The 26939-nt window shown below is 40.5% G+C and overlaps 1 protein-coding gene and 1 long non-coding RNA gene across 6 annotated transcripts in view; one reads left to right on the forward strand and one right to left on the reverse strand.

Annotated features, from left to right (window-relative positions):
* frmd3 (FERM domain containing 3) overlaps positions 1–26939 on the reverse strand; it is a 144673-nt gene that overhangs the window by 19161 nt on the left and 98573 nt on the right. For 3 of the 5 annotated variants that reach the window (XM_088994160.1, XM_088994157.1, XM_088994159.1), the window contains 8 exons: positions 18413–18517; positions 15104–15146; positions 13150–13228; positions 12056–12153; positions 4628–4751; positions 1774–1861; positions 1573–1661; positions 577–640 (listed from right to left, as the gene is read on the reverse strand). In XM_088994160.1, the coding sequence (XP_088850286.1) occupies positions 577–640; positions 1573–1661; positions 1774–1861; positions 4628–4751; positions 12056–12153; positions 13150–13228; positions 15104–15146; positions 18413–18517 (690 nt within the window). Of the gene's footprint in view, positions 1–576; positions 641–1572; positions 1662–1773; positions 1862–4627; positions 4752–7293; positions 7418–7490; positions 10196–12055; positions 12154–13149; positions 13229–15103; positions 15147–18412; positions 18518–26939 lie in introns of those variants that run through there. The other 2 variants (XM_088994161.1, XM_088994162.1) reach the window with 2 other exon arrangements.
* On the forward strand, positions 385–6273 carry LOC148899120 (uncharacterized). Its single transcript, XR_016114689.1, has 3 exons — positions 385–562; positions 1416–1475; positions 4669–6273. It is a non-coding gene; the product is annotated as an uncharacterized LOC148899120 (long non-coding RNA).

The following is a 26939-nucleotide window of genomic DNA, read 5'->3' on the forward strand; positions in this document are numbered from 1 at the left end:
AGCAGCTCATGTATTTCGTTTTTCTACTTTCATTCCTTTCATCATTTTGCTGCTGTGAAATGTAAATTTCTCCACTGTGAGACTAATAAAGGCATATCCAATCCAATGGCAGAAAGGAAGTCAATCGTCAATATTGTATTTAGAAATTTCCACGTCCAAATGAAAATTAAAGCCGAAATACAAAAACGTCAATGGCGAAAATATACTGTAATTAGAATAAAAAAATATAAAATAATATGTCAACTGTTTGATCGCCGGTTCGGTGAATATATTCTGGGCGTTTTGTGTTTGTGTAACACTGAGTCACATGATGGGAGTGAGGAGGTTTAGCACACCCACCATCCTGTTTAAGTGCATTCTGCCTGTTAAGGAGATCTGAAACAGTCGCACACAAATACACAGTTTGTGTGTGATAGGGCAGAAACAGTAGAGTTGCATTTAAGGTCAGCAAAGGGGGGAAAAGCAGGAAGGACAGCAGAGAGGTGACACGACATGGGAAGTGTTAACCCGGCGATGAAGTTTCCAACTTCATCCCGACACATGAAAGGACGAGGAGGAGGAGGTCGGAGCACTCACCTCTTTTTGAATGCCGATGACGTAAAATGTTTTCCCTTCAAACTTGAGCTTACTGACGTCGGCCCTGCACATAGCATAAAACGTGGAATTGTAAAACGCTGCGAGGGGTTTGGTGATTTCGGTGCCGCTTTCCCAACTGCATTGACAAAGAGCCACTGTATCAAAGTGGAGTCTTGATTAACTGAATACATTTCATCATGTCTCTTCAAATTGAACTTCGTTTGTGCATTCGTTCGTTTGTTCATTCGATCCCAGATATGTCATTCGTTCGTTCGTTTATTGTCATTTATGTATGTATGTATGTATGTATGTATGTATGTATGTATGTATGTATGTATGTATGTATGTATGTATGTATGTATGTATGTATGTATGTATGTATGTATGTATGTATGTATGTATGTATGTATGTATGTATGTATTATTTATTTATTCGTTCGCTTGTTCCCAGATATGTCATTTGTTCGTTTATTTATTTATTTATTTTTATTTATTTATTTTTCAACTACAATTTTATTTTTTATTTATATTTCATTCATTCATTCATTCATGAATTTGTTTTTTTTACATGTTTATTGCCATGTATATACATTAATTAATTAATTCATTGTTAGGGTCAAACCCAAAACATTTTTTATTTGTTTGTTTGTTTATTTTTTTTAGCTATTCATTAATTCACATACATACATTTGTTTATTGTCATTTATGGATGTACTGTATATATTTATTATTTACTTATTTGTTCGTTCGTTAGATCCCAGGTATGTCATTTGTTGGTTCATTCATTCATTCATTCATTCATTTATTTATATTTCTGTCTTTCTTTCTTTGTTTCTTAGTTTTTTACATCACCCATAGTATCGGATCGGCACTCCCAAGCAAACCAGCCCCAAGAAATGGTGCGACCCAATACCTGCTTTTGCTCATGAAAAAGTGTTGAATGGAAAAATTGGCCAACTTGAGTATTAGTAGCGACATTATAACTTTTTTTGTCACCATTTGAGAAGATGGATTCTCTTGTTTCCTTGGAAGACCACAAAACCGGTCGCTGTGAACCCGAGGAATGCTGTGGAACCAGTGAAGTCCTGTACACGATCACAAACACACATACAAATGCCCTCATGATTATCAAGTAACAAACCAGAGAATAATATCTTGAAAACAAAGATGTATTTAATAAAAAGTAGTACGAACTACCTTGCATGGGTGAGGGTCGACTCCATACGTTTCAAGGTTGTGAGCCCTTTGGAGCATGTTGAGTTCTGCTAAGGCAGCACATTGACCCCTGTGTGACGGAAAAAAGAGAGCATATTAGTTTAAAAAAATTATGCAAAGGACCTTCGGAAAAACACAGTCGGAGTCAGGTTGCTAACCCGGCACATAGTGTGTGGATAAATGAGAGTTGATACACTCATTTAGAGCGAAGGATAATTTGATGTTTTCAATAACCTTGCATTGATCTAAATGGATGTTGGACAAGCGCTATTGAAAATGGGCCGCTCGACAAATGGACGAATGTCAACCAAACAACTTTAAAAATAAACTGTGCCTGGAGCCCCATCAATTGTACAAATGCACTAAGACTTTACTTGTTTCCTCCCTAAGTTGTTTTGGCATCCCATTAAAGTACCGTAATCACCTTCCAATGATCAACCTGCTCATCAGTCTCAAAGTCAACGCAGTCGCAAACATTTGTTTATAATGCAGAGAGCAGAAAAGGCTAATGGGAAGAATGTGCAGCACTTCCAAAGCGTCGTTCTCAGCCATGTGCAGTGATTACTGTCATTTGGACCCGATGGTGCAGATGAAGGGCGTTCTTTTCATTGGCTGTTGACAAATGAGGGATTTGTCTTTGATCCTTAAACGCTCAGTGTGACAAACCTCCCAGGCTGCAGCTCAGCTTTAAACTATCATACAAACACACCCTGCTGGAGAGGGATAAGAACATCTCGTGTCTACGCAGGCAAGACAGAGCAAATGGTGTTGTACGTTTTATTTTTCATTCCTTTCATCACTTTGCTGCTGTGAAATGTAAATTTCTCCACTGTGAGACTAATAAAGGCATATCCAATCCAATCCAATCCAAACATAGAGCTAATCCAGAAAGAATATAGAAAACGTTGACATTTTGTTGTGTTACAGCCTCTTTCAAAGTTTGATTCAGCTCACTTTAGGATGGGCAAAATCAAATAGAAAGAAACCTATAATGACAATTTGAAAAAGTACAGAAGTAGTATATTCTCACACACTTTGCCAGGAACCCCGACACAGCACCCAGGTGCATCCCTTTTCCACGATTGTAAATTCAGTTGACTTGACATCATGTAACAAGAAGTCTCAAAGTTAACTGCGCCTGCCAGAGCTCAAACCAAACATGAAGTTAACAAAACTGTCTTTTGATCTCCAAAACTGTGTTTAGGTCTTGTTCTGGTCCGGGCTAACTGTTTAGCTAGCAAGGGCTGCAGTCACTGCTAAAGGGGCAGCAAAAGTCCAAGATGGCGCCCTAGAAGGGAGCCATCGGCAAGTGCTCTTACAACCCTTGCTTTTTTGTTGTTTTTGTGTTGTCTTTGTGTTTTCTTTTGCCACTTTGTGTTTTTGTGCGTCATGTGGACCAGATTGCAGATTGTTTTTCAGCATTTTTGGCCACGTCATTCATCAAGGAAGAGACTTTGCTGAGCAGTTGCGTGTTTTCAGGCAGCATGAATAGACCAGCACTGTTTTTGATTGGAAGGAATGTCGCTGCAGCTTGGCTGTCATTGCTGGACAGCTCTGAGGCGATTGTGTTTTTTTTGCGGCTGTAATGGGCATCATTTACACAGCCTTGCTTTGTTCAGCAGAAAGGTCGTTGCTGTTTGACAGTTTGCGGCTTGATGGATGCATGGCTTGAGGAGCCCGTTATGAGAAGAAAGGAGCGTCAGCGCAGAGTGCCGATGCATATGTGGATCTGTCGCGCCGTGGAATTGAAGCGGATTTACGGGGCAGAGGATGTGAGACAATCTCTTTTCAACAATGGATGCTACAGCTTCGTGTTTGCATACAAAACTTAGCTTGTAGCAGACGTGCACATTCCACCATGACGTCCCTGATCTACTGATGAAAAGGACGCTTTGACCTCTCCTCTTTCATCTAGAACTGCCTCATAGAACAAAGAGGGTGCAGAAAGTGCTTGAGATTGAATTACTGTGTCTTTTGTGTTGTGTCATATTTGTTATTTTGTTTTTGACTTCAAGATGATGCAGCGAGATTGGTTGACCTTTACAGCAGCTCCTGTATTTTGTTTTTGCTTCTGTGAAAGGTACATATATCCACTGTGAGACAAATAAAGGCTAATATAATCTAATCTAATCAACAAATTATTAAACAAAGATTAATATGTCCATACTGTATTTGCATGTGGTTTATTAGCCATGCTGTTCTGAGCAGCCAGTAAAACCTTGATTGTTAGGTTACCGCTATATGGTAAAGATTTGTCTTTGATGATCTTTGTCACTTATTCCTCTTTGCTACCAAGCCTCAAAGAGACAAATAAAAGCAAAAATAGTGGTGTTATTTCATATGATGTTGACAGAGATGAAATGCTGAGTCTTCATGAGGTCTCAGAAGAAACGCAAAGCTTTCACGTCTTGACTTCACAGATTTTGGGGGATGGCAAAAGGAGTTTTTAAATTATACAAAATCTGGGTTATTGAAATTGAGAGGCTCCACTGTAAAGTGACTGATTTTGTTGATTTTGACCCAAAACAAAGCCCGCAAGGCAGAATTCAACTAGGACACTTTCATTTCGGGAGGCAAGATTGACGTTGAGTCTATTTATATCCAATGCGGTGTCTAAAAGCCAATTTCTGATTCCCAAACCTTTTTTTACACGCCTTTAATTAATTTTCCCACCGTCTATAAATAGCCTCTACCCTCCAGTGCCATCCATCCAAGTCACTTAAGACGCTCTATTTTAAATCTTCACATGTATTCTCTCGTTCGCATTCAGTCCGTGTACATATCAAACACCCAGAAAGAAATGTGACGCGGACAAAAGCATACTCGTTTTTCATACCTGAGCTCATTCTTGTGTATATCCATGATTTTCTTTTCCAGTTTCAGCGACTGTTTGGGGAACAGCCTAAAGTCTCGGATGTAGTCAGATGGATGCTCCTCCGGGTCATAGTCCCCCAACTCAGCTGAACGGAGAACAAAACGGTTGAGGTGAATACACGACAACACGGTATCAAAGCCGAGGCTATCGGGCCTTCCACATGCCTCATGGCATCTTGACAGAAATTCTCCCTTCGCTTCTGTTAAAAATTAGCCAGAACAAAATAAGAATAAAATGCAGGAATAAATATCCATATCTATTATTATGATCAGTTTTTCCAGCACAGAACGGCTTGTCGCGGCTTGGAATTGAAGCAGATTTACGTCGAACAGGAGATGTGAGACAAACTCTTTTCGTCATTGGATGCTACAGCTTCGGGTTTGCTTTCAACATTTAGCTTGTAGCAGACGTGCACATTCCACCACAATGTACCTGATCCACTGGTGAAAAGGAGGCTTTGGTCCTCTCCTCTTTCATCTAGAACTGCTTCATGCAACAAAGAGGGTGCAGAAAGTGCTTACGATTGAATGACTGTGTCTTTTGAGTTGTGTCACATTATTTGTTATTTAGTTTTGGTTGTTGTTTTGACTTCAAGATGGCGCTGCGAGAGTGGCTGGGTTTGTACAGTGGCTATTTTTGTACTTCTTCCCTTCCACTCCTCTTCCTGTGAAGTGTAAATTTCTCAACCGCGAGACTATTAAAGGCTAATCACAGTGTTTGAAATAACATCTGCCCGCCGTACAACTTTTACGTCAGGCGTACAACTTCCAAAACGTCTCGGCCGGGGTGGCCGACAACTTCTTCAAGGTGTGAATGAGTAACAAGAAAGCATCTTCTCCGAATCTGAAGACATTGTTTTGATTCTCGAGCAAGGCAAGACGTCTTGCCGTGACGTCACTGTGTTTTTCATTTGACTAAAAATATCAGCCTGCATGTTTTGGGTATTTTAGATGCTATAAAACGTTTTTCTGATGTCAGTTAGGAAACCAAAAAATGGTGTTGGTTGTTTAAAGTGTTTTTAAATATTGTTGAGTTGAGTTGGAGCGTTTATCGATGAAAGAGGAGAGAATAAAAGGCACCGTTGCAAATGTAAACACCAGTGGACTGTTAAAAAAATGGTGTGCATTGAACTGTGAAAACCACACATTAATTTAATCAAGTCCTTGTTTCTTCATCGATGCAAGATACGTTGGACCTTTGTTTTGTATGAACTGTTTCTGTGCCCTTGTGCACAAAACAAGGTTTGTGGTTTTGTTATGTTACAAGCCCATTTGAAAGACGATAAATGTTCTGGATGGGTACACAACAATTCCCCACTACGACACTTGGTTATTTTTCCAGAAGAGAGGAAGCTTCATATTTGATTTGACTTCCTGTAGGCCTAATGACTACAGTGAGACCTCAACTTACGAACTTAATTGGTTCCCAGACAGAGTGTGTAAGGCGAAAAGTGTCTATCTCAAAAAAAAAATCCCATAGGAAACCATTAAAATGGGAATAATCCGTTCCCGGGTTTCCATAAAATATACTTTTCAACTAAATAAGCCTAAAAAAACTACACACAACATACCTTATTCTATGTATAATAAATGTGCTATTGTATTGTAATGAAATAAATCCACTGCATTGTATCATAAAGTCACTTTCTTTACATTTGTGATGGTCATTTATGGCTTAATGGAATGGCGTTGGAGGTCGTAGGTCAAAAGGAATTGCTGTTTGAAAAGAGAGGCGCATTACATGAGGACTGTAATTAAAGAAATAAACTGTGCTGTAAAATAAAGTTTTATTGACCTTTTTGATGGTCGTTGATGGCTTATGGAAGGAGAGTCACCTTCCATAAGGACTGTTGGTAACTTAACCTCTGGTGCTGTTCGCTCGTGTGCTTCCGCCGAAGATCACTCCGCCAGCCATGGTGGGTGTGTATTATGAAAATAGTGCTTATTATAAGGTTTAATTTTCATACATTTGACGTTTGTAAGACGAAAAGTTTGTAAGCTAAGGTGTTTGTAAGTTGAGGTCACATCAGTCGCTTCAACTTCTCAATCTTGGTTCTATCCTTTAGAAACTCCAATTGCATCGATTTGTATACAATAATTAATAATTATGGATGTTTTGCGTTTTTTCTTTGGGAGTCCAGTAAGTCATGAAAATGGAGCCATGAATTTGTCAAGTAAACACATGAACATGCAGGGTATGACTGTAAAGCCCCTTTCTGTAAACACAGGAATGGTCCCAACTGTCTTTGAAATCCAGTCTTAATTACAAATCGGCGAAATGATGAAATCAAAGCGTTGCCTAATTAAAAGTAATCTACAGCTCCAAAGTTATCGCCCGAAAGGGGGTCGTCTTCATTTCATCATCACAGTTGGAAGTGAGAGGACTCTTCTGTGACTTCTGTGTTTTCTCACAAGCCAGTCACAGAGCTGGACCAGACGTGTTCATTTTTAACAGAACAGAAGTCTCGCGAATCATCGCTCCTCAGTGTCCGCTTAATCGTCAGTTTGTGATTCAATGTGTCTGACAATGAAAGCAAATGAGTCACATCCAGAATGCTATTTTTTGAAATTTTGGCGATTGGATAATGAAAATCGCTTTGTTATAATTTTTTTTGTTGGTGGACTTACTTTGAACGCATTTAGTGCATTTTCTGCATGAAGAGGCGCATCTTAAAGCCTTCAAAGTGAGCCTTATAATCCGATGCGCCTTATACTTGGTGTTCCCCATTGAGTTGTTTCCCCTTTTGTGTTCCTATGTCATGAAATGGTGATTATTAGCCAGAACCAAATGTAATGGAAAATGATTCTACCGGACTTTAACTAACGTGCATTTGCCAACGCACACTCAAACAAACAGACAGGTACTTTGTCAGCTCAGCACAGCCACTACGAAACAAAGATAATACAAAATGAAAGGTGAACTACAGACTTAACTAAAAAGGAGACAAGCAAGGTTTTTAAAGATATTCACCCAAGCAGTGATTGTGAAGGCTCCATATAAATAAAATGGTATTGTATTGGATTGTAATCCCTCAGCAAGGCTCCCTCTTGTGGATGCTTAAAGTAACTGCAGCCATGATTGTACCGTATTTTACGATGTATAAGGTGCACCGGAGTATAGGGCGCACCCCCAATGAATGGTTTATTTTCAAACTTTTTCTATGTATAAGGCGCACCGGACTATTAATGAATGACAAGAGTTTTCCAAATATAATATAGAAATATATAAAAGATTTCCAGATTTGGTACATCCCGTGTAGGGGCTTTTCCTCCCATGATTGACAGTGGCTCTCACACTCACTAGTCCCCGGCCTCCTTCCTTACGGCTTGTGTACAGTCTCAGGGTGCTGGACTTGGGATGGAACCCTCCATGCATGGTGACGGGTTTTCGGGTCTTAACATCCGTGGTCTGAATCTCTTCCTTTGGCCACCTTATTATTCATGTAGGGCATCTGATCACTGGCAGGGCATAGCTGTTTATTGCCTGGGTCTTATTCTTGCCATTGAGCTGGCTTCTGAGGACTTGCTTCACCCGCTGGAGGTATTTGGTCGTAGCCGCTTTCCTTGTTGCTAGTTCGAGGTTGCCATTGGCCTGTGGTATACAGAGGTATTTGCAGCTGTTTTCAATGTCTGCTATTGTTCCTTCAGGGAGTGAGACCCCTTCAGTGTGGACTACCTTGCCCCTCTTAGTCACCATCCGACTACATTTCTCCAGCCCAAATGACATCATGATGTCACTGCTGTAGATCCTGGTTGTGTGGATCAGGGAGTCTATGTCCCTTTCGCTCTTAGCATACAGCTTTATGTCATCCATGTAGAGGAGGTGACTGATTGTAGCTCCATTTCTGAGCTGGTATCCGTAGCCTATCTTGGCGATTATTTGGCTGAGGGGGTTCAGTCCTATGCAAAACAGCAGTGGGGAGAGTGCATCACCTTGGTATATGCCACATTTGATAGACACTTGCGTTAGTGGCTTGCCATTGGCTTCAAGTGTGGTTTTCCACATCCTCATCAAGTTTGCAACGAAGGCTCTCAGGGTCCTGTTGACCTTATACAACTCCAAGCATTCAGTGATCCATGTGGCATCGAGTCATATGCTTTCTTGTAATCAATCCAGGCTGTGCACAGGTTGGTATTTTGGGACATGCAGTCTTGTGCGACTGTTCTGTCAACCAGCAGCTGATGTTTGGCACCTCTAGTATCTCTACCAATGCCTTTCTGTGCTTTGCTCCATGTTTTGGAGAGACAGGTTATTGGCTGATAGTTGGAAGGAACTGCACCCTTTGAGGAATCCTTCATGATTAGGATTGTTCGCCCTTCAGTTAGCCATCCTGGGTGAGTCCCATTTATCAGCAACTGGTTCATTTGTGCTGCTAGGCGCTCGTGGAGTGCTGTGAGTTTCTTTAGCCAGTAGGTGTGGACCATATCCGGGCCTGGAGCTGTCCAGTTTTTCATACCTGAGACTCTTTCTTGTATGTATGCCGCTGTGATGGTAACTGGGTTCTGTTCAGGGAGGTTGCTGTGCTCCTCTTTCAGAGTCACCAGCCATTGTGCACTGCTGTTATGTGCGACCTCCTCCTTCTCCTTTCCAGTATCTTTCAGTTTCCAGCCTTGGAGGGTCTGCTCTGCTGTTAGAACCCTGCCACTGAGCGTACACTTTCACAGGTTGTGTTGCGAACAGGTCTCATTCTCTTTCGTGTACCTCTGTAGGCGACTGGACAAGGCCTCAAGCCTTTGTTTGGCAGTTTTGAGTGCTCAGGTATGGTTATCTGCATGTACTTTTTGGGTGTTGGCCTTTTATTCACAACTGTCTGGGTCTCCGTCAATTGATTCACATCTTTCCGAGACGCGTTGATCTTAGCCTCCAACCGTCTTTTCCATGGTGAGTAATGAATCTCGTGGTTCTCATGGTTGCTCTTGCCAAGCAAGATCACTGATGCTGAAGCGTATATCAGCTCATTGGTTTCCGTGATCGTTCCGGTCGGGATCGCTCTCAGTGCTGCATTCACAGTTTTCATGAGACTTTCAGGTGGTACTTCACATAGCCGTTGTAATCGGTTTCTTGGTTGCCCAGTTTTCATTCTTGCCATGATCTTATCTCTCAGGTTCATTCATTGGTGCTGGCTTCCCAATCTCATCATTCATTGGGGCTTTCCTCCCAATCTCTGGTCTAACCTCTTCCTCTGATGTGGGGCCCTTCACCTCGGAATTTGTGTCGTGTTAGCAATTGCCGTTTGCAGATATTGGAACACTGAGCTACTAGTTGTTTCATGGTCAACCGTGACTGTGGGCTTCGAAGTAACCATTCAGCCCCCATTCTCTGCATGTCACCCCTCTGACTAGGGTTGCGTGAGTAGTAGCATTGGCCGGGCGACGTCTGAGCCATTCGATTTATTGTCTCTCATCATTGTATGAGGTAGGCATTAGCGTGAAGCGTCTTGCCCAAGGACCCACACTGGATGATGTTTTGTGCTCATTTTCTCAGCCCCATGCGGGGTTCGAAGCCTCGTCTTCCGTATGCGAAACGGATGCCTTATCAACTGAGCTATCCAGCCGCTAATAAATAAATAAATGAATAAATAAATAAATGAATATATATATATATATATATATATATATATATATATATGTGTGTAACGGAGTTGTGCGCTTAGATTATTAAATTATGAAGGAAGTGACGCAACGGCGCACAGTGTGGCACTATGTCCCGCCCATAGTTTCGAGAACAATCTCGAGGAGATTCAGGAAATAAAAGAAATAAAAAGACACATCCACGCGTCTCGTCTTCATTAATACGGCAGCATCGTGGAGATGAAGACAGTCACTGTTGTGACACCCGTCACATTGGTGCCGTGACCCGGATCACAAGTGACTCTCCACTTCGGACCGGGACCGCGATGCTGCACAATGAAGACGCTGTGCAGTCCCATCACTCGGTGGACTGTGTGTCGACCCCCGTTTTGAAAATACATGTAGTGTGTTAATTGTCTACCTGCTGTTTTGCAATTAGTGTGTTTTTTTCATGTACATGTTTTTGTGTCTTAAGTCTAAGAATGAGCTCCTTACAAGTAACAAGTAGCACACCTTTGAATGAGTGTGTTGGTAGAGGTAGAGGCTTCCCAACCGTGTAACAGTTGTGTAGTGCAATCCAGAGTGGTGTAGGTTGTACAGAGGGGAATGGGCAGGTTCAAGCTGAGGCCAATTATGTTAGTGGGGACAGAGTTCCTTCCCAGACCCAGTGCAGTGCATCTACGACGAGCGCACAGACCACTGATACACCAGCAACAGATACCTTTCTCCAGTCTGTCACAGTTATGTAGTGCTATGCAGGGTGGTGTAGTTTGTACAGAGGGGAATGGGCAGGTTGAGGCCACTTATGTTAGTGGGGACAGAGTTCCTTCCCAGACCCAGTGCAGTGCATCTACGACGAGCGCACAGACCACTGATACACCAGCAACAGATACCTTTCTCCAGTCTGTCACAGTTATGTAGTGCTATGCACAGAGGGGAATGGGCAGGTAGCTGAGGCCACTTATGTTAGTGGGGACAGAGTTCCTTCCCAGACCCAGTACAGTGCATCTCCGACGAGCGCACAGACCCTGACACACCGGCGACAGATCCCTTACTCCAGTCACCTGACGTAGTTGGTCAGATGAGTGACATAATTAGACAGCATTTTTGTACATCCTTGCCCGATAACCTTGTCTATTGTGCCTGTTGGTCTTTCTGTTGTCTTCCGTGTGTATGTTGCCTCACTTCTGCATAATTTAAGGGGGGTGTATGTAACGGAGTTGTGCGCTTAGATTATTAAATTATGAAGGAAGTGACGCAACGGCGCACAGTGTGGCACTATGTCCCGCCCATAGTTTCGAGAACAATCTCAAGGAGATTCAGGAAATAAAAGAAATAAAAAGACACATCCACGCGTCTCGTCTTCATTAATACGGCAGCATCGTGGAGATGAAGACAGTCACTGTTGTGACACCCGTCACACACACACACACACACATATATATATATACACACACACACACAGTATACATGTATATGAAAACAGTTTTGAAATTGGCCATTCACTGAAGCTGCCCCTTATATTTTGAAGTCCCTTATAATGTTGAAAATATTGTAGAAATCTGCTGCTGGTAGCGATATCTATGTCAAGATTGTGTCAGTACAAACAGGGGTATGTATTTATGCGGTCAACAGTATTTCACTCATGTTAACATTACCAGATCTACCCCCCGTGGGTAAGGCGCAATGCACGTCGGCACTCCTGATATGCAGCAAAAGAGCAAAACTGCCGATACAAGACTGCTCCGCGTAAAATTGCAAATCCCAGCTTTCCGTCTCGTGACACCTGTCTCAATTATTGTTCCAAAAAATGCCTCACCCTGCACAATGCATGCACCCAGATAGGCAGCTTCTGCAAAGGGACAGAGGAGACGGCCATGGTAGACGTCTCTTTTCAGCTGGAGGTAAAGCAAGTACCTGCAGACGTAAGGGAGAAAAGAGAAGGAGAATCAAGATGGGAATGCAGATGAAATACCATTTGGATTTTCAGCAACGAGACTTGAGATGTCTTATTTTGGAAGTATGCAACATAGGTTTCTATTGTATGTATTCAACTCCAAAATGTACCTATAAGATAAATAAAAGCAATTCTCTGCTGTCTAACCTTAATGGTGTACCATGTGCAGGCGTTTTCATGCTTTTTTGCATTAATTAGCTGAAATTTTGGGTGGAATTGCAAAACAAAAAAACAAAAAACAAAAAAGAAACAGAATGATGCAATACAGATAACACATCCAATGGCCGCAAATCCAGCTAACGCGAAAATATTTTCATGACACATTTTCACAATATGTCGTGACCAAAAAGCACATGTGAGGCTGGGATATGACATACACAGAGAAGAACATACTTGGGATGACATACCGTTAGAAACGGAAATGACATTTTTAACAGCGGGCAGTCTGTCGTGTTGCCAAGGAAATAAAACACGACAGAGGCACCGCAGCCAGGGGATGCATTTGTTGCCGTGGTTACTGAGGCGGGGCCGCCACTAACTCGTCCATACGAATTTGATGAAGCGTATAACTACTGTCTGTTCTGACTCGTGAGATATTGTGCTACATTTCCTGCACCATATTTCATATGCAAAAGTATCATTTTGTTCAGACAAAGCAGGAAACAGCATTTAGGAGTACATTGAAACACATTTTTCATCATTGTTCTCAGCAATACAGAGTCCTCAGTTTGCAACAAGACACAAAAATATGTAAGTGGATGAGTTAATGGTCTGATATAAGTTAGTGTCAGACAATGGTGGATTCCGACTTAAGGATCAATTCGTTTTGAGGAACGAACGAGGAACCTTGATCATTTAATTTTAAATTGTGATTCTGGGCGAGCATTTCCATTTTTCTCAGTTACTATGGTCCCAATCACGTGGGAGAGCAGTTATTGTGTAAAGGGTTCTTGTACCTTGTGAGCTCCTCTTTGATCTTCATTGGCTCGTGTGGGTAGAATTTGACTCTGAAGCACATAGTGAAAGGCTGCAGAGCTGTGGAGACACACAATATGCGTTCAAAAACACCCACAAAGTTATTTGATGCAAGCTTCTGATTGGCTGCAGAGTATGCAAATTTCCAAACAAACCGAAATTCCGAAATATCCAAACCGAATGAAGATTTCGAAATCGGAATAAAGCACATGTTTGATTTGAAAAAAATATATATTTTCTTTTTTTTTTCTTGAAAAAAGTTGTCGGCCACCCGGGCGGAGACGTTCTGTAAGTTGTACACCTGACGTAAAAGTTGCACAACGTTATTTGACGTTATTTCAGACACTGTCTATATGTAATATGTGGACGAGATGAAACATTCTAATGGCTTCCTCAAATTCATAATGGCCCTCGAGAGGAAAGCGCAACTACAATGTGGCCTGCTGTAAAAATGCATTTGACATCCTTGCCCTTCCTGGTCAATCTTTCCGTCATTCGATTTATTGACACCTCGCTATATTAATGTATTTTTGTGATGCCATGTCCATTTATTAAGATTGTAGGTCAATACAGTACGGTATGTCGATTTTCAGTAGGTCACATTCCAGGCCACAGAACAACAAGACTGCAGTTCCTTTAGTTAATATTTACCACTTATAATAAGGCTTATAGAAGTGCATGTTTACAGCCGATAAATTTAATAATAATAAAAATAATAATACATTTTATTTTAAGCGCCTTTCAAAACTCTTAAGGACACTTTACAGTCGCAGACAAGCATAGGTACTATCATAAATAAAATACAATCATAAAATAGAATACAATAAATAAAATATAATTATAAATAGAAACGAGAGAAAGGGCGACACAGAAAATGCAATTTTAAATAGGTGGGTTTTGATATTTTGGGTTTTGATAGAATTAACAGCACCATATTGTGATTATTGCTTGTACAATGAATATTTTAAAAACATTTCCAGGTAATTTGCAAATACAATATTTGTACAGAATAATTCATATTAATAGTTTGTAGGTTCAAATTGTATCGAACTGATTCAAATCTTTCTATGAAAAGCAAGTAAAAAAAGCAGATTGGAGCTATTATTTTAAATGGGATCACCACAATTGTAAACAGATTATTCCGGTAAAAGTGGTGATTGTCAGAAGCCTTTGAAAACCAAAATGCTTTTTCCCACACTCACCTCAAAAAAGATGAGGAGTTTACTGGGTCAGATGTTGCTTGAAAAAAAAGTTGCACATGTATGCAAATGTGACGTCAATGTCCGAAATAAAAATACGTCATGTCCTAATTTAGGAGACAACTCCGCCAAAGGGAGAAGACGACATGTCAGGACGACTCAGCGTCTCTCTTTCTTTTCTTCATTTTCCTCTCTCTTTCTTTGCCTGTCAACGGAGCTCTTCGTCTTCGTTTTCTCGTCGTTCTTACTTTCCTTAGCCACATTATCAATGTCTTTCGTTTTTCCATCTTGATCTCTCAGGATAATTCCCTGCACATGTTTCCCATTAATAGCCCCGTTTCGTTATCACGTTAGAGCAGAACAGGAAGAATAGGCTGGTCATTAAGAGACACGAAGAAGATGCAAGGAAGCTCCTCTTTTACTGTGCGATAATACCGTTTCGAAAATCTGGATAATCATGAACTTTCTAGTGGGTTTTTTTAATTTTGAAATTGAAAATCAAAATCATAATGATATTTTCCAAAAGTATAAAATAAAATGTTTTGATGTAAATTTGGATGGATTATACATGTTTTTAATCCCTTTTTATCTTCTTCAACTCGGTTGCAGCAAACGGAAGCAAATGTTCTTTTTTTCATGACTGTCTTAAATCATTATAATATATATTATAACCATCTAATTAATCACACCAGTCCATGCATAAATCCATGAAAATGACTCAATAAAGTGCACTTACATTTCATCTGTCGAACCACAGCTTTTTTCGGCTCCAGCCAATGCTTGAAAAAAAAGTAAAATATTAATGTCACATTATGACACGCTGTTGAATAGTACATGCTCACAAACCCGTTTAACAACTCCTGATTAATATTCAAAACATCTCAAAGTATTTCTTCGATGTTGAGATGAAACGGCAGTTTATCATCACAAACGCATACATTTAAGAAATGATTTATGAAAGCAGAACACTTCATTGTTAGGCTAGCCTCTTCATTTAAAGGACAACCGACATCAGTTTTTTTGTTTCCTAACGGACATCAGCAAAACGTTTTATAGCATCTAAAATACCCAAAACACGCAGAATGATATTTTTAGTCAAATGAAAAACACCAATAAAAATGACTTAAAGTGTCCAAAAACTACTTCAAATTGAACCCGGAAGTGGCCACTTTCAGAAGGTCCCGCCCCCTTGTTCGTGGTGTAACACCAAGACGTCTTGCCTTGCTCGAGAATCAAAACAATGGCTTCAGATTGGGAAAAGATGCTTTCTTGTTACGCATACAGTTATGAATATGATTCAAATAGTTCTGAAGAGGAAAGTATAAATGTTTGCAATCGATTAAAGAATTTATTCCGGTCATTTTGATGCATCTGGAGAGAAATGTAGTGACAAACTCTTTAGTACTCACAGTACCCAAAAAAAAGGCAGAAGATGGCGACAAAGCTCCATGGAAATTGTCTCCTGGGACGTTTTGTAAGCGAACATCAAATACACTGTAGAAGCCTTGGCGCAACACACAAGACACAAGGATTCACCATCGCGTTATTTATGTTTTCCTTCTAATTTCGCCATCAACGCGGATCGACACGAAGTTTTCAGACCAAACAAAGTACCGCAAAATGCATTGAGGTGATGCAAGGTATGTCCTTTCTCGGTGAGGGGCGTTCCTTCAGGGACGTAGGGTGAGGACTCGTCACCAACTCAAGAACAAGACTTCCGGAATATTCAGCGCAAGTTTTAAAACGTAAAATATAGCTATATGCGGTGGAATCTTTGTAAAATGCGCTCAGTAGAAGTCATTTGAAGCCATTTTACAAATTATGGACACAACTTGCCCGGAGACGTCGGTTGTCCTTTAAGTGTAGGTTTAAAAAATGTACATTTCATAGCAGGAAAGTTATAAAAAGAAGAGGAAAGGAAAATAAGTCGAAAAACAAGTTGCTGTAAAGGCAGCCACTCTATAGATTGATATACGTGTGTGCGTGTGTGTGCGTGTGCGTGTGTGTGTGTGTGTGTGTGTGTGTGCGCGTCTGCGTGCGTGTGCATTCGTGTTTGTGTGCGTGCATGTGAGAGAATATGTGTTTGTGTGTGTATGTATGTATGTATGTATGTATGTATGTATGTATGTATGTATGTATGTATGTATAGTTAGTTAGCTAGCTAGCTAGTTAGTCAGTTATTTATTTATTTATTTATTTATTTATTTATTTATTTATTTACGGTGAGACCTCGGCTTACGAACACCTTACCTTACAAACTTTTCAGTTTACGAACGTCAAATTTATGAAAAATAAACCTTGAAATACGCACTATTTTTCGCGATACACACCCACCACGGCTGGCGGAGTCATCTTCGGATCTGGCGGAGTGATCTTCGGATCTTCGGCGGACACACACGACCGAACAGCGCTCCAGCCGGCGCACCTTTCCACACCCCCTCTCTGAATTCACACGTCGATCGCCTCCGAGGAGCTTTTTGCAGTTAATTTTACAATTAGGAAATGAATGCAAGATGATCCCCTAATAATCACCATCGAGGAGAAGAAGGAGATCATTGAGAAATACGAACGAGGTGGGCGTTTGTGGCGTCACATGTGCACACCGCGGCTGTCATGTGAATCTCAGCCTGACACATCTCTCACGCTGTGTGTCACTTCCCTGAGAGTAACTTTCTATGACCATTCTACAAATAAAGAGCCCGGTACCGTTCACCATTGCGACCATCCTTCGCCTAAGAGCTTCACAGAAAGGCGTTATTTAGTCGATGCTCTCACGTGACTAATGACACCGAAATTGTCACGTGCGAGGTGACAGCTGGGGCGGGGCCGCCACTCGCAACCTCCGCCAGCCGAAGAAGACCCTTCAATTTCATCTCATTTCAACGAGTCGCTGTCACCTCACCGGTGACATGAATACGATGCATCGTCCTCGCTGTGTCTTGTGCTGGCAAGTCCAACAGTTTGCTTTGCCGGAGGTGATTGTTAGCCGCGATCGCGTAAGTTTGGTGCTTTCCGGGATCGCGAATGTGCGTGGTGTGCGTGTTGACCCCCTCATCACCGATACTGGGACATTTCAACGAGTCGCTGTCACCTCACTAGTGACATGATTACGACCCCTCGCCGTGTCTTGTGCTGGCAAGTTCAAGAGTTTGCTTTGCCCGGGGTGATTGTTAGCCGCGATCGCGTAAGTTTGGTCCTTTCTGGGATCGCGAATGTGCTGGATGGATCGCCCCGCCCGCCTTCTTTTGTCGCGTTTTATTCCACGTCCGTGGAATCATCGGACTCGCGCCTTTTGTTGTAATAAAATCTCTGCCAGCACCTACGGGACTCGAAGTGGATGCAGATGACATCGATGAGCTTGTTGCTGACCATAATGAGGTCCTCAACACAGAGGATTTGATTTTAGAAGGCCAGAAAAGGCTATGAGAATCATCAACATGATGACTGATAATGTGATGCCTCAGTTTCGTAAGATCTTACAAGTCAGAAAGCAACAGGTGTCAATTAAGAGCCATCAACGAACATCACAAATGTGAATAAAGTGACTTTATTAAACAGTGCAGTGTATTTCTTTCATTACAATACAATAGCACATTTATTATACATTGAATAGGGTATGTTGTGTTTAGTTTTAAGGCTTATTTAGTTGAAAATTATATATTATGGAGACCTGGGAACGGATTATTCTCATTTTAATGGTTTCCTATGGGAATTTCTTTTTTGGGATATACACTTTTTACCTTACACACTGTCTGGGAAACAATTAAGTTCGTAAGGTCTCACTGTACTTAGTTATTTGTTTATTGTGTGTGTGTGTGTGTGTGTGTGTGTGTGTGTGTGTGTGTGTGTGTGTGTGTGTGTGTGTGTGTGTGTGTGTGTGTGTGTGTGTGTGTGTGTGTGTGTGTGTGTGTGTGTGTGTGTGTGTGTGTGTGTGTGTGCGCGTGCGTGTTTATGTCTGAACATGCCACAACTATTTGTAATGTCTCTCTTCTTCAGATGCAACATTGATGATTTCAAGGCTAAGATCAGCGAGTGTGATGTTTACCCTCTGTTTCTCTGGATCCACGTAGCGAATACCAAAGTAATCCTTCTCGAGGAGGTTGTAGTGATTACACACATGGTCGAACAGGAACTGGCCTTTGGTGTCTCTCTAGGAAAAAAACAATACAAACAACTTATTGTGTATCATTTTTTGAATCTTTAAAAGACATCTGAAGTGTCTTAATGTCGTATGTATGACATGCTTTCACCAAATTATCTCAAGGAAGAAGCGTGACAAATTTTATATTTTTACTTCACATTTCATGCATGGTAAAATTCTCTTGTTTAACTCATTTGCTGCTATTCTCGAATTTATTTGGGAATGGAAACGTGTGACGTGGAGCGCCATTCCCGAATTTGTTCAGTTTGTGGTATTTCTTGTGGAGGGTGCTGATAAAGTGCTGGTTAGACCTCCGGCAATGTTTTTTTTCCCTTCCACGAGGGGGCTGCATTTGCCTTTTGTCCATGTTAGCGCTTTGTTACAGCTTCAGCTGTTGTTAAAGCGCTATATAAATCAATATGTATGTATTATATTACATTTTGTACAGCCGCCCCCATTTCAGTTAACAAAATAGCAATATTACAGCGAGATGTAGCATTTCATCACCATCCCACCAAAACACCGTAAATATATTGATACATTTGGAAAGCAATTTATATGTGTATATTTACACAACTAGTTCATACTCGTATAAAAATATACTGTTTTATTCTTGTAAAATTATGCCTTTGGTATCAGCTTTTTTTCCAGAGGGGCTCTACCACTCCTGATAATGTTGTATATTTCATTCAAGATATTCCTTGGTATATGATCTACTCATATATGTTAAGTCTCACGATTTGGTCGGGAGACTCCTGATTTTGACTACAATACTCACTTTATAAAGCAACTATTGACACAATACAGACAGTTCATTTGTAAGGTGAAACAACAGAAAATGTAAAAAACAAAATACATTTTTATACTGTACTAACTGAATGTATAAATAAACAATGAAAGTATGTTTGTGTTTTATTTTTCTTCTAATTGACACTTTTGTAACATAATTTTAAGACCCACCACAGAGTCGCGAGTACGAAAATCTCCCTATTTATGATTTCTGAAACTTAACATGTATGTCTACTTATTTGTCTTCCTTTCTTTCTTTCTACCCAGTACCCACCACCTACTTTTTTTGCACTTCTTATGTAACTTTGACTGAACTCTCATTTTTCCCCTCTGACCGAAGTTCATTTACCTCACAAAAACAGAACATTGAAAAATTGTATTCTTGAATTATTTATGAAGCAGAAGCAGAAAAAATGGGAATAGCATTGCACACAAAAAATTAAACTGACCAAGTTGCAGCATGAACTTAGATATTGATTTGCTTAATAACTGGTTATTGGTTGAATACGTTTTACTGTACCGTGTCAGGTGTGAGCGTGAAGGTTGTACAGTTCATAACCCTCCTGGGTTGGCACTCTTTCTGAAATGGAAGTTCTTTTGGGCTCTAAACCAAACGATTGCTATTAAATCTGACAAATCCAATAAAATCCACCCCTCTTTTTTTCTCTGCTTCATAATCGCAGCCAACACTTCCCTGTTGGCTTCAACTTTGCCGTGCCGTTTTATGATTGGTAATATCATCATAATAATGAGAAAAGCTTCAGCAACTTTGTGATGGTGATGCATCTGCTGAGGTAAAGTAGTGACAGTAAATACAGGCCGGATGTTCAGTCCATAAAGGCAATCCAGACACGCAGAGAGCGATCAATAAACACTCTGCTCTTCAGTCAATATCTACTCATCATGTAAATTCCATGCGAGCAATACGAGAACGTAATTGCTGAACCATTTAGAAAAGTGGGGGAAAGTATCGCGAAAAGGTAACCAGACCAGTGAAGGATGGAAGTATCTATGTAAAGTAAAAACAGTCATTGCTTTAGAATTAAAGGACAACCGACACCCCGGACAAGTTGTGTTCATAATTTGTCAAATCACTTCAAATGACTTCTACTGAGCGTATTTTACAAAGATTCCACTACATATAGCTATATTTTACGAAGAATCGCACTGAATATTCCGGAAGTCTTGTTTGCAATTTGATGATGCCTGACGTGACGTCACGTCTGGAACGCCCCTGACCGAGAAAGCAACACACAATGCATTTTGGGTACTTTGTTTGGTCTGAAAACTTTGTGTTGATCCGTGTAGATGGCGAAATTAGAAGGAAAACACATAAATAACGCGATGGTGAATTGTTGTGTGTTGCACCAAGACTACTATTTGATACTAGTTGACATAAATTCTCAACAGACAAATCAGCCCATTTGCAACGGAGCTTGGGCGCCATCTTGTGCATTTTCTGGACGCTACATTGGAGTCCAGATGCCTCAAAATGATACGGAAGGACTTCTTTCATCGATTGCAAACATTTATGCTTTCCACTGCAGAACTATTTGAATCATATTCATAACTGGATGAGTAACAAGAAAGCATCTTCTCCGAATCTGAAGCCATTATTTTGATTCTAGAGCAAGGCAAGAAGTCCTGGCGTGACGTCACGAACAAGGGGGCGGGACCTTCTGAAACTCACCATTTCCGGGGTCATTTTGAAGTAGTTTTGGGACACTTTAAGTCATTTTTATTGATGTTTTGCATTTGACTAAAAATATCAGCCTGCGTGTTTTGAGTATTTTAGATGCTATAAAATGTTTTTCTGATGTCAGTTAGGAAACAAAAACATGGTGTCGGTTGTCCTTTAAGAGAACCATGCTGAATGGAGCATAGCAGCTACAAAGCAGGGTGGAATTGCCAAATTGTATGAAATAAAGTCAGCAGGAACAAAATCTGACAGGGTGAAGCAAACACATACAATGACCGGACCACGAATGGTCGTGCCGGGAGTCCTTTTAACTGCCACTGATTGAAATGACCAGCATCTGTGCAGGTGCAGGCGGGGCTGACAGCGCCACCCGTTGGTCGCCAACCAGACCGTGATATGGAACTGTCGCGGCTTGGAATTGAAGCGGATTTACGTCAAACAGGAGATGTGAGACAATCTATTTTCATCAAAGGATGCTACAGCTTCATGTTTGCTTTCAACATTTAGCTTGTAGCAGACGTGCACATTTCACCATGATGTCCTTGATCCATTGGTAAAAAGGACGCTTTATTATCTCTTTCGTCTAGAAAACATGCTTCATACAACAATTAGTTCAGAAAGTGCTTCAGATTGAATGACTGTCTATGTCTTTTGTGTTGTGTGACATTAATTGTTATTTGTTGTTGTTGTTGTTGTTTTGACTTCAAGATGGCACCGCAAGACTGGCTGCCTTCACAGCAGCTCCTGTGTTGTTTTTCTACTTCTTCCTTTCCTTCCCTCTTACTTTCCTCAATTTGCTGCTGTGAAATGTAAATTTCTCCACTGTGAGATAGATAAAGGCTAATCCAATCACACCTGAGCCTCAGAATCTTGCACAAAGTCGCTAACTTTTAACAGGCTAGCTATACTACCTGAAAATAACTTGACAGAAGCAATAATTAATTTAAATAAACTTAAATAATGAAATTCGCGTATTGCTTTTGAATTGATGTTGGATAGAACGAGGGTTGAGAAATACAGACAATCCCCTATTTACGAACATTCGAGTTATGAACAACAGTACATATGAACATTTTTGTTAGATATGTAGTCTTCTCTCCAGTTATACATGTACTGTCTTTATAAAGCAGACAGCATATTTTATTAAATGTTTATTTTTCAGTACAAACCAATACAGGTTACTTATACAAGCCTTAAACATACTTATATAAACAATCCCAACATACTGATATAAGCCTTAAAGGACAAACAACGTCACTTTTTTGTTTCCTGACATCAGAAAAACGTTTTATAGCATCTAAAATACCGGAAACACGCAGTATGATATTTTTAGTCAAATGCAAAACACCAATAAAAATGACTTAAAGTGTCTAAAAAGTACTTCAATTTGAAACCGGAAGTGGCCAGTTTCAGAAGGTCCCGCCCCCATGTTTGTGGTGTCACGGCAAGACGTCTTGCCTTGCTAAGAAGCAATTCTGAGAATATGCTTTCTTGTTACTCATCCAGTTATGAATATGATTTAAATAGTTCTGAAGAGGAAAGCATACATGTTTGCAATCAATTAAAGAATTTATTATGTGTCATTTTGAGGGGGGAAATGTAGCACCGAATGTGTGTCATCTGATGGGGGTAAATGTAGCACCGAAAAGAGGCAGAAGAGGGCAACAAAGCTCCATGGAAAGCTCAGTGGAAACGGGCTGATTAATTCCTTACAATTTTTGTCAGTGAATATCAAATAGATGCCCGGTGCCACACATAAGGATTCACCATCGCGTCATTGTGTTATCCTTCTAATTTCGCCATCAACACGGATCAACACGAAGTTTGCAGACCAAACAAAGTATTGCAAAATGCATTGAGGTGATGCAAGGTATGTCCTTTCTCGCTGAGGGGTGTTCTTTCAGTGACGTAGGGTGAGGACTCGTCACTAACTCAAAAACAAGACTTCCGGAATATTCAGTGCGAGTCTTAAAATGTATAATATATGCTGTATGCGGTGGAATCTTTGTAAAATACGCTCAGTAGAAGTCATTTGAAGCCATTTTACACATTATGGACAAAACTTGTCCGGAGACGTCGGTTGTCCTTTAAACATACATTCCATACAACTTAGGGCACTGAAGCAATTTACAAACAAATTCACCTAATGAATGACCGCTCTGAATGATTCTCGTTCGTAGGTTGGGGATCATCTATTCTATAACCTGAAACTGGCAAAAGCAATGACCATTTTTTTAAAGATGTGTTAAAGATGTGCTATATAGCAATCAGTGAGGGGCGCATGTACTCTGACTGCTCAATAACCTGCTGATGGAGGTTGAATTTGTGCTCAGTTAAGCAGGACTGATTGATTTGAGTCCTCCGGGCATTTGTTGAGATTTACTCGTTGGTTCACCGGGACACGCACTCGCACAAATAAATATCAAAACAAAACAAAAATGCAAGCCCAGCTTGAGTTAAATGTCTGTGTCCATATTTGTTTTTTTTTTACATTTGTCTCCATCCATACCACCTCTTTATTATCTAAATTTCTCTCCCCTTTCAACTCCCCTTGTGAAAAAAAGTGTTAGGGGGCCATGACATCACAAAAGAGAGGATATACAGTGATACGTTCGCTTACGAACTTAATTGGTTCCCAGACAGAGTGTGTAAGGCGAAAAATGTGCATCCCAAAAAATAATTTATAAATAAAAAACCATTAAAATGAGAATAATCGGTTCCCAGGTCCCCATAAAACATAATTTTCTACTTTCTAATTTTATAAGCCTTAAAACTACACAAAATATACCTTATTATATGTATAATAAATGTGTTGTGGTATTATAATTAAAGAAATAAACTGTACAGTATAATAAAGTCGTTTTATTTACCTTTGTGATCGTCGTGGATGGCTTGATGGAATGGAGTGGCCGGTTTCATCAGCATTAAACACTTGATGAGGAACATAGCCTTCTTCTTTCACCATCTTGAAGAATGATCCCTTGTAGTTGTGTTCTCTGTGATAATTTTATCTAGTTCCTCATCAATGGTCTTCTGTTTAGCTAGGTTGATGGCTTTTTGCATCAAGCGTACAGATGGCTTGTGCGGGTTGTTTGTGGAGCCTGATTAATGGGATATTTTAACCTTGCAGTCTGCACTCTGCCTTTGAACAATCAACGTTGAAACTCTCACAGTCGTCTGCCTGTCTCTTTAATGTTTAAACCACCCCACCCCCCACGCTGCTGCGTTCTTGACCAATCATGTGGCTTTAACCAAAGACTGGGAGCGGGGAATAGACGACAAAAACAGTCGGCTGCCATTGTGTTGTTCGAAGAATGGGCTCGTTCGCGAACAACACATCACTCAATGAAGCAGCTCCGTGTACGAAAAAAGTTTGTATGCCAAGGTAAAGTTCGTATGCCAAGTTTAAATTTTGAGAAATGTAACGCTCGTAAACCGAAAAGTTTGTAAGCCAAGGGGGTCGTAGACCAAGGTATCACTGTATAAGTATCAAAACGCTGCCAGTGAGGCTGCAGACAGATCATGCAGTCACACTCGTCCTCGTCCCTGGGGCAGATACAGACAACAGAGGCAGCGTGAGAGGGCAAACACGGGAGGGAGGATTGAAACGGCGCTAAATAAAGACAACGCTTGACTTCACAGAGGGTTTCAGAGTCCGTGTCATGTCCAACAAGAAGGAAATCCATTTTTTATATTGACAAAGGCCTGGATATTAAAAATTAACCCGGTCAATCTCAACATGAGCCTCACTTAATGACGGCAAAGTACCCTTTTTCTGGTTCACATACACACACTTCAAAAGAGCCCTTAGTGCAGAGTGGCTTCAGTTTAACAGGAGCAAAGTCCTGCACACTACAGTAAGTGTGTGTGCGTGTGTGTGTGTGTTCGTGTGTGCGCTTCAATGTGCTCGACAAGCTTTGCGCAGTCAGCCACCTTCAGACGTCAAGCGATATAAAATAAAAGCACTTATGCCATCAAATATTCATTCCGGTGTCCGTCCTAAATCCAAAAAAACTCACAAAATATCAAGTATTGATGCTGTAGCATAACCACCGACCACATTGCATTTGCAATACAAAGTCACTTTATTCATTTTGGGGTGGGGGGGTATTGGAGGGGACAACCTGGAGATTCACTGCAAATTTAAGTGGACAGTTATCGTTTGGAAGGATGAATAGCTTCTGAGTTCCCATTGGCAATAATGGAAATATTTTCAGCGTTTGTATGACAATTCATCATGATGTCACTTGTTCTTAACTAAACCTCAAGAGTTCAAACACTTCCAAGTAACCCAAAAAGGTTGGGGGAAGTCACTAACCCAACGCTGGGTCCAAAAAGGGCCTAACTATTGCATTGTTGATTCTATCCAGTGTATCAAAGTGAGGACTTGACCCAACAGGGTAAATATCTTGAACCAAAAAGGGGTTAAAAACGATTACACATACTTACAAGCAGTGTCTAAAACTCATGACAAAAAGTTAGTGGACACCCAGGCAGAGAACTCTGAAAAGTTGCCTGCCCGGCCATAAAGTTGCTGGCCCCATTTTTCACAACTTGAAATACAATAAGACGACTAATCGCAAAAAAAAAATTGTTGCGAAGTATAAAGGATTTTTTTTAAATTAAGGAAGTACCTACCACAAATGCTCCCTTGCTTAATTTATGGTAAATATCCCTTGATGAAGATTTTGCTCCAGTTATCGTTTGTCGTCATGGTGCACAATGCGATGTTTGCGTTGCGTTGTCTGCTCGAAGCCATGTGGCCTCCTCTTTCTAAGCGGCTTTCAAACCTCTCAAGTACACTTTTCAGTCACGGTATAGTCCGAAGCACGAAGCAGCCAATCAGAAGCCTGTTTCGTGTTTCGGACTATACGTGACTGAAAAGTAACGCTTGAAAGTTTTGAAAGCTTAGAAAGAGGAGTCCACGTGGCTTGTAGCGGTTTGCTTGTAGCTTTTGCTTTATTGAATAAAACAAACATTTGATTTGAAAATAATTGTTTTTTTTCTTGAAGAAGTTGTCGGCCACCCGGGCCGAGACGTTTTGAAAATGTACGCCCGACGTAAAAGTTGCACACCCCAGGACACCGTTATTTCAAACAGTGCTATAAGTTAATGCAGAAATGTGTTTATAATAATAATAATAATAATAATAATAATAATAATAATAATAATAATAATAATAATAATACATTTTATTTTTGTAAACGCCTTTAAAAACTAATTTTCTTCTGAAGATTATCTCAGAAGTAACTGTTTGACGTCGAATTTGTTCTGCTTTGGTAAAACTTTTGTTCTTGTTTTGTGACAAGTACTCAGAATCAGAACGCCTTTAGATTAGTCCCACAATGGGGAAATTTGCAATTAATGTTAATTATAACTCACAGTTTAACATTTCTGTACGTGTTTGAAAATTACATCCGCCGACATATGACAGACGGTATGTTATTTAGGAAGGTTTTTTTTTTTCATTTTGTTTTATCAAATCAATGGGATGTAAAATTAAACAAGCAAATCTTTTATAAACTGCTTATTTTCCTCAAAAAATCTGTTGTTAAAAGGCAGCTTCTTTTATCTTAGGCAGATGACTAAAATAAAATCTCTCCTTTCTCATGAGCACCTTGAAGCAGGAATTCATGCCTTTGTCACATCTCGGCTCGATTACTGTAATGCACTACACTTTGAAGTCAGACAATCCTCCATGAAGTGTCTCCAGCTGGTCCAGAATGCTGCTGCTCACCTCTTGACTGGTACTCGTAAGAGGGAGCACATAACTCCTACTTTGGCATCCATTCACTGGCTCCCTATACATTTTAGAGTTCTTTTCCAGATCTTATTTTTTTGTCATCAAGTCTTGAAATGGCCTCCCTCCTCCTTACTTCTCTGAGCCCATCCACCCCTGCACACCTTCCCGACGCATCAGATCACCTAAACTAATCGGAGGCT

This window comes from Hippocampus bargibanti, linkage group LG04, assembly GCF_051943395.1.
Source record: "Hippocampus bargibanti isolate YZ-2025 linkage group LG04, ASM5194339v1, whole genome shotgun sequence".
Lineage (NCBI taxonomy): Eukaryota > Metazoa > Chordata > Actinopteri > Syngnathiformes > Syngnathidae > Hippocampus > Hippocampus bargibanti.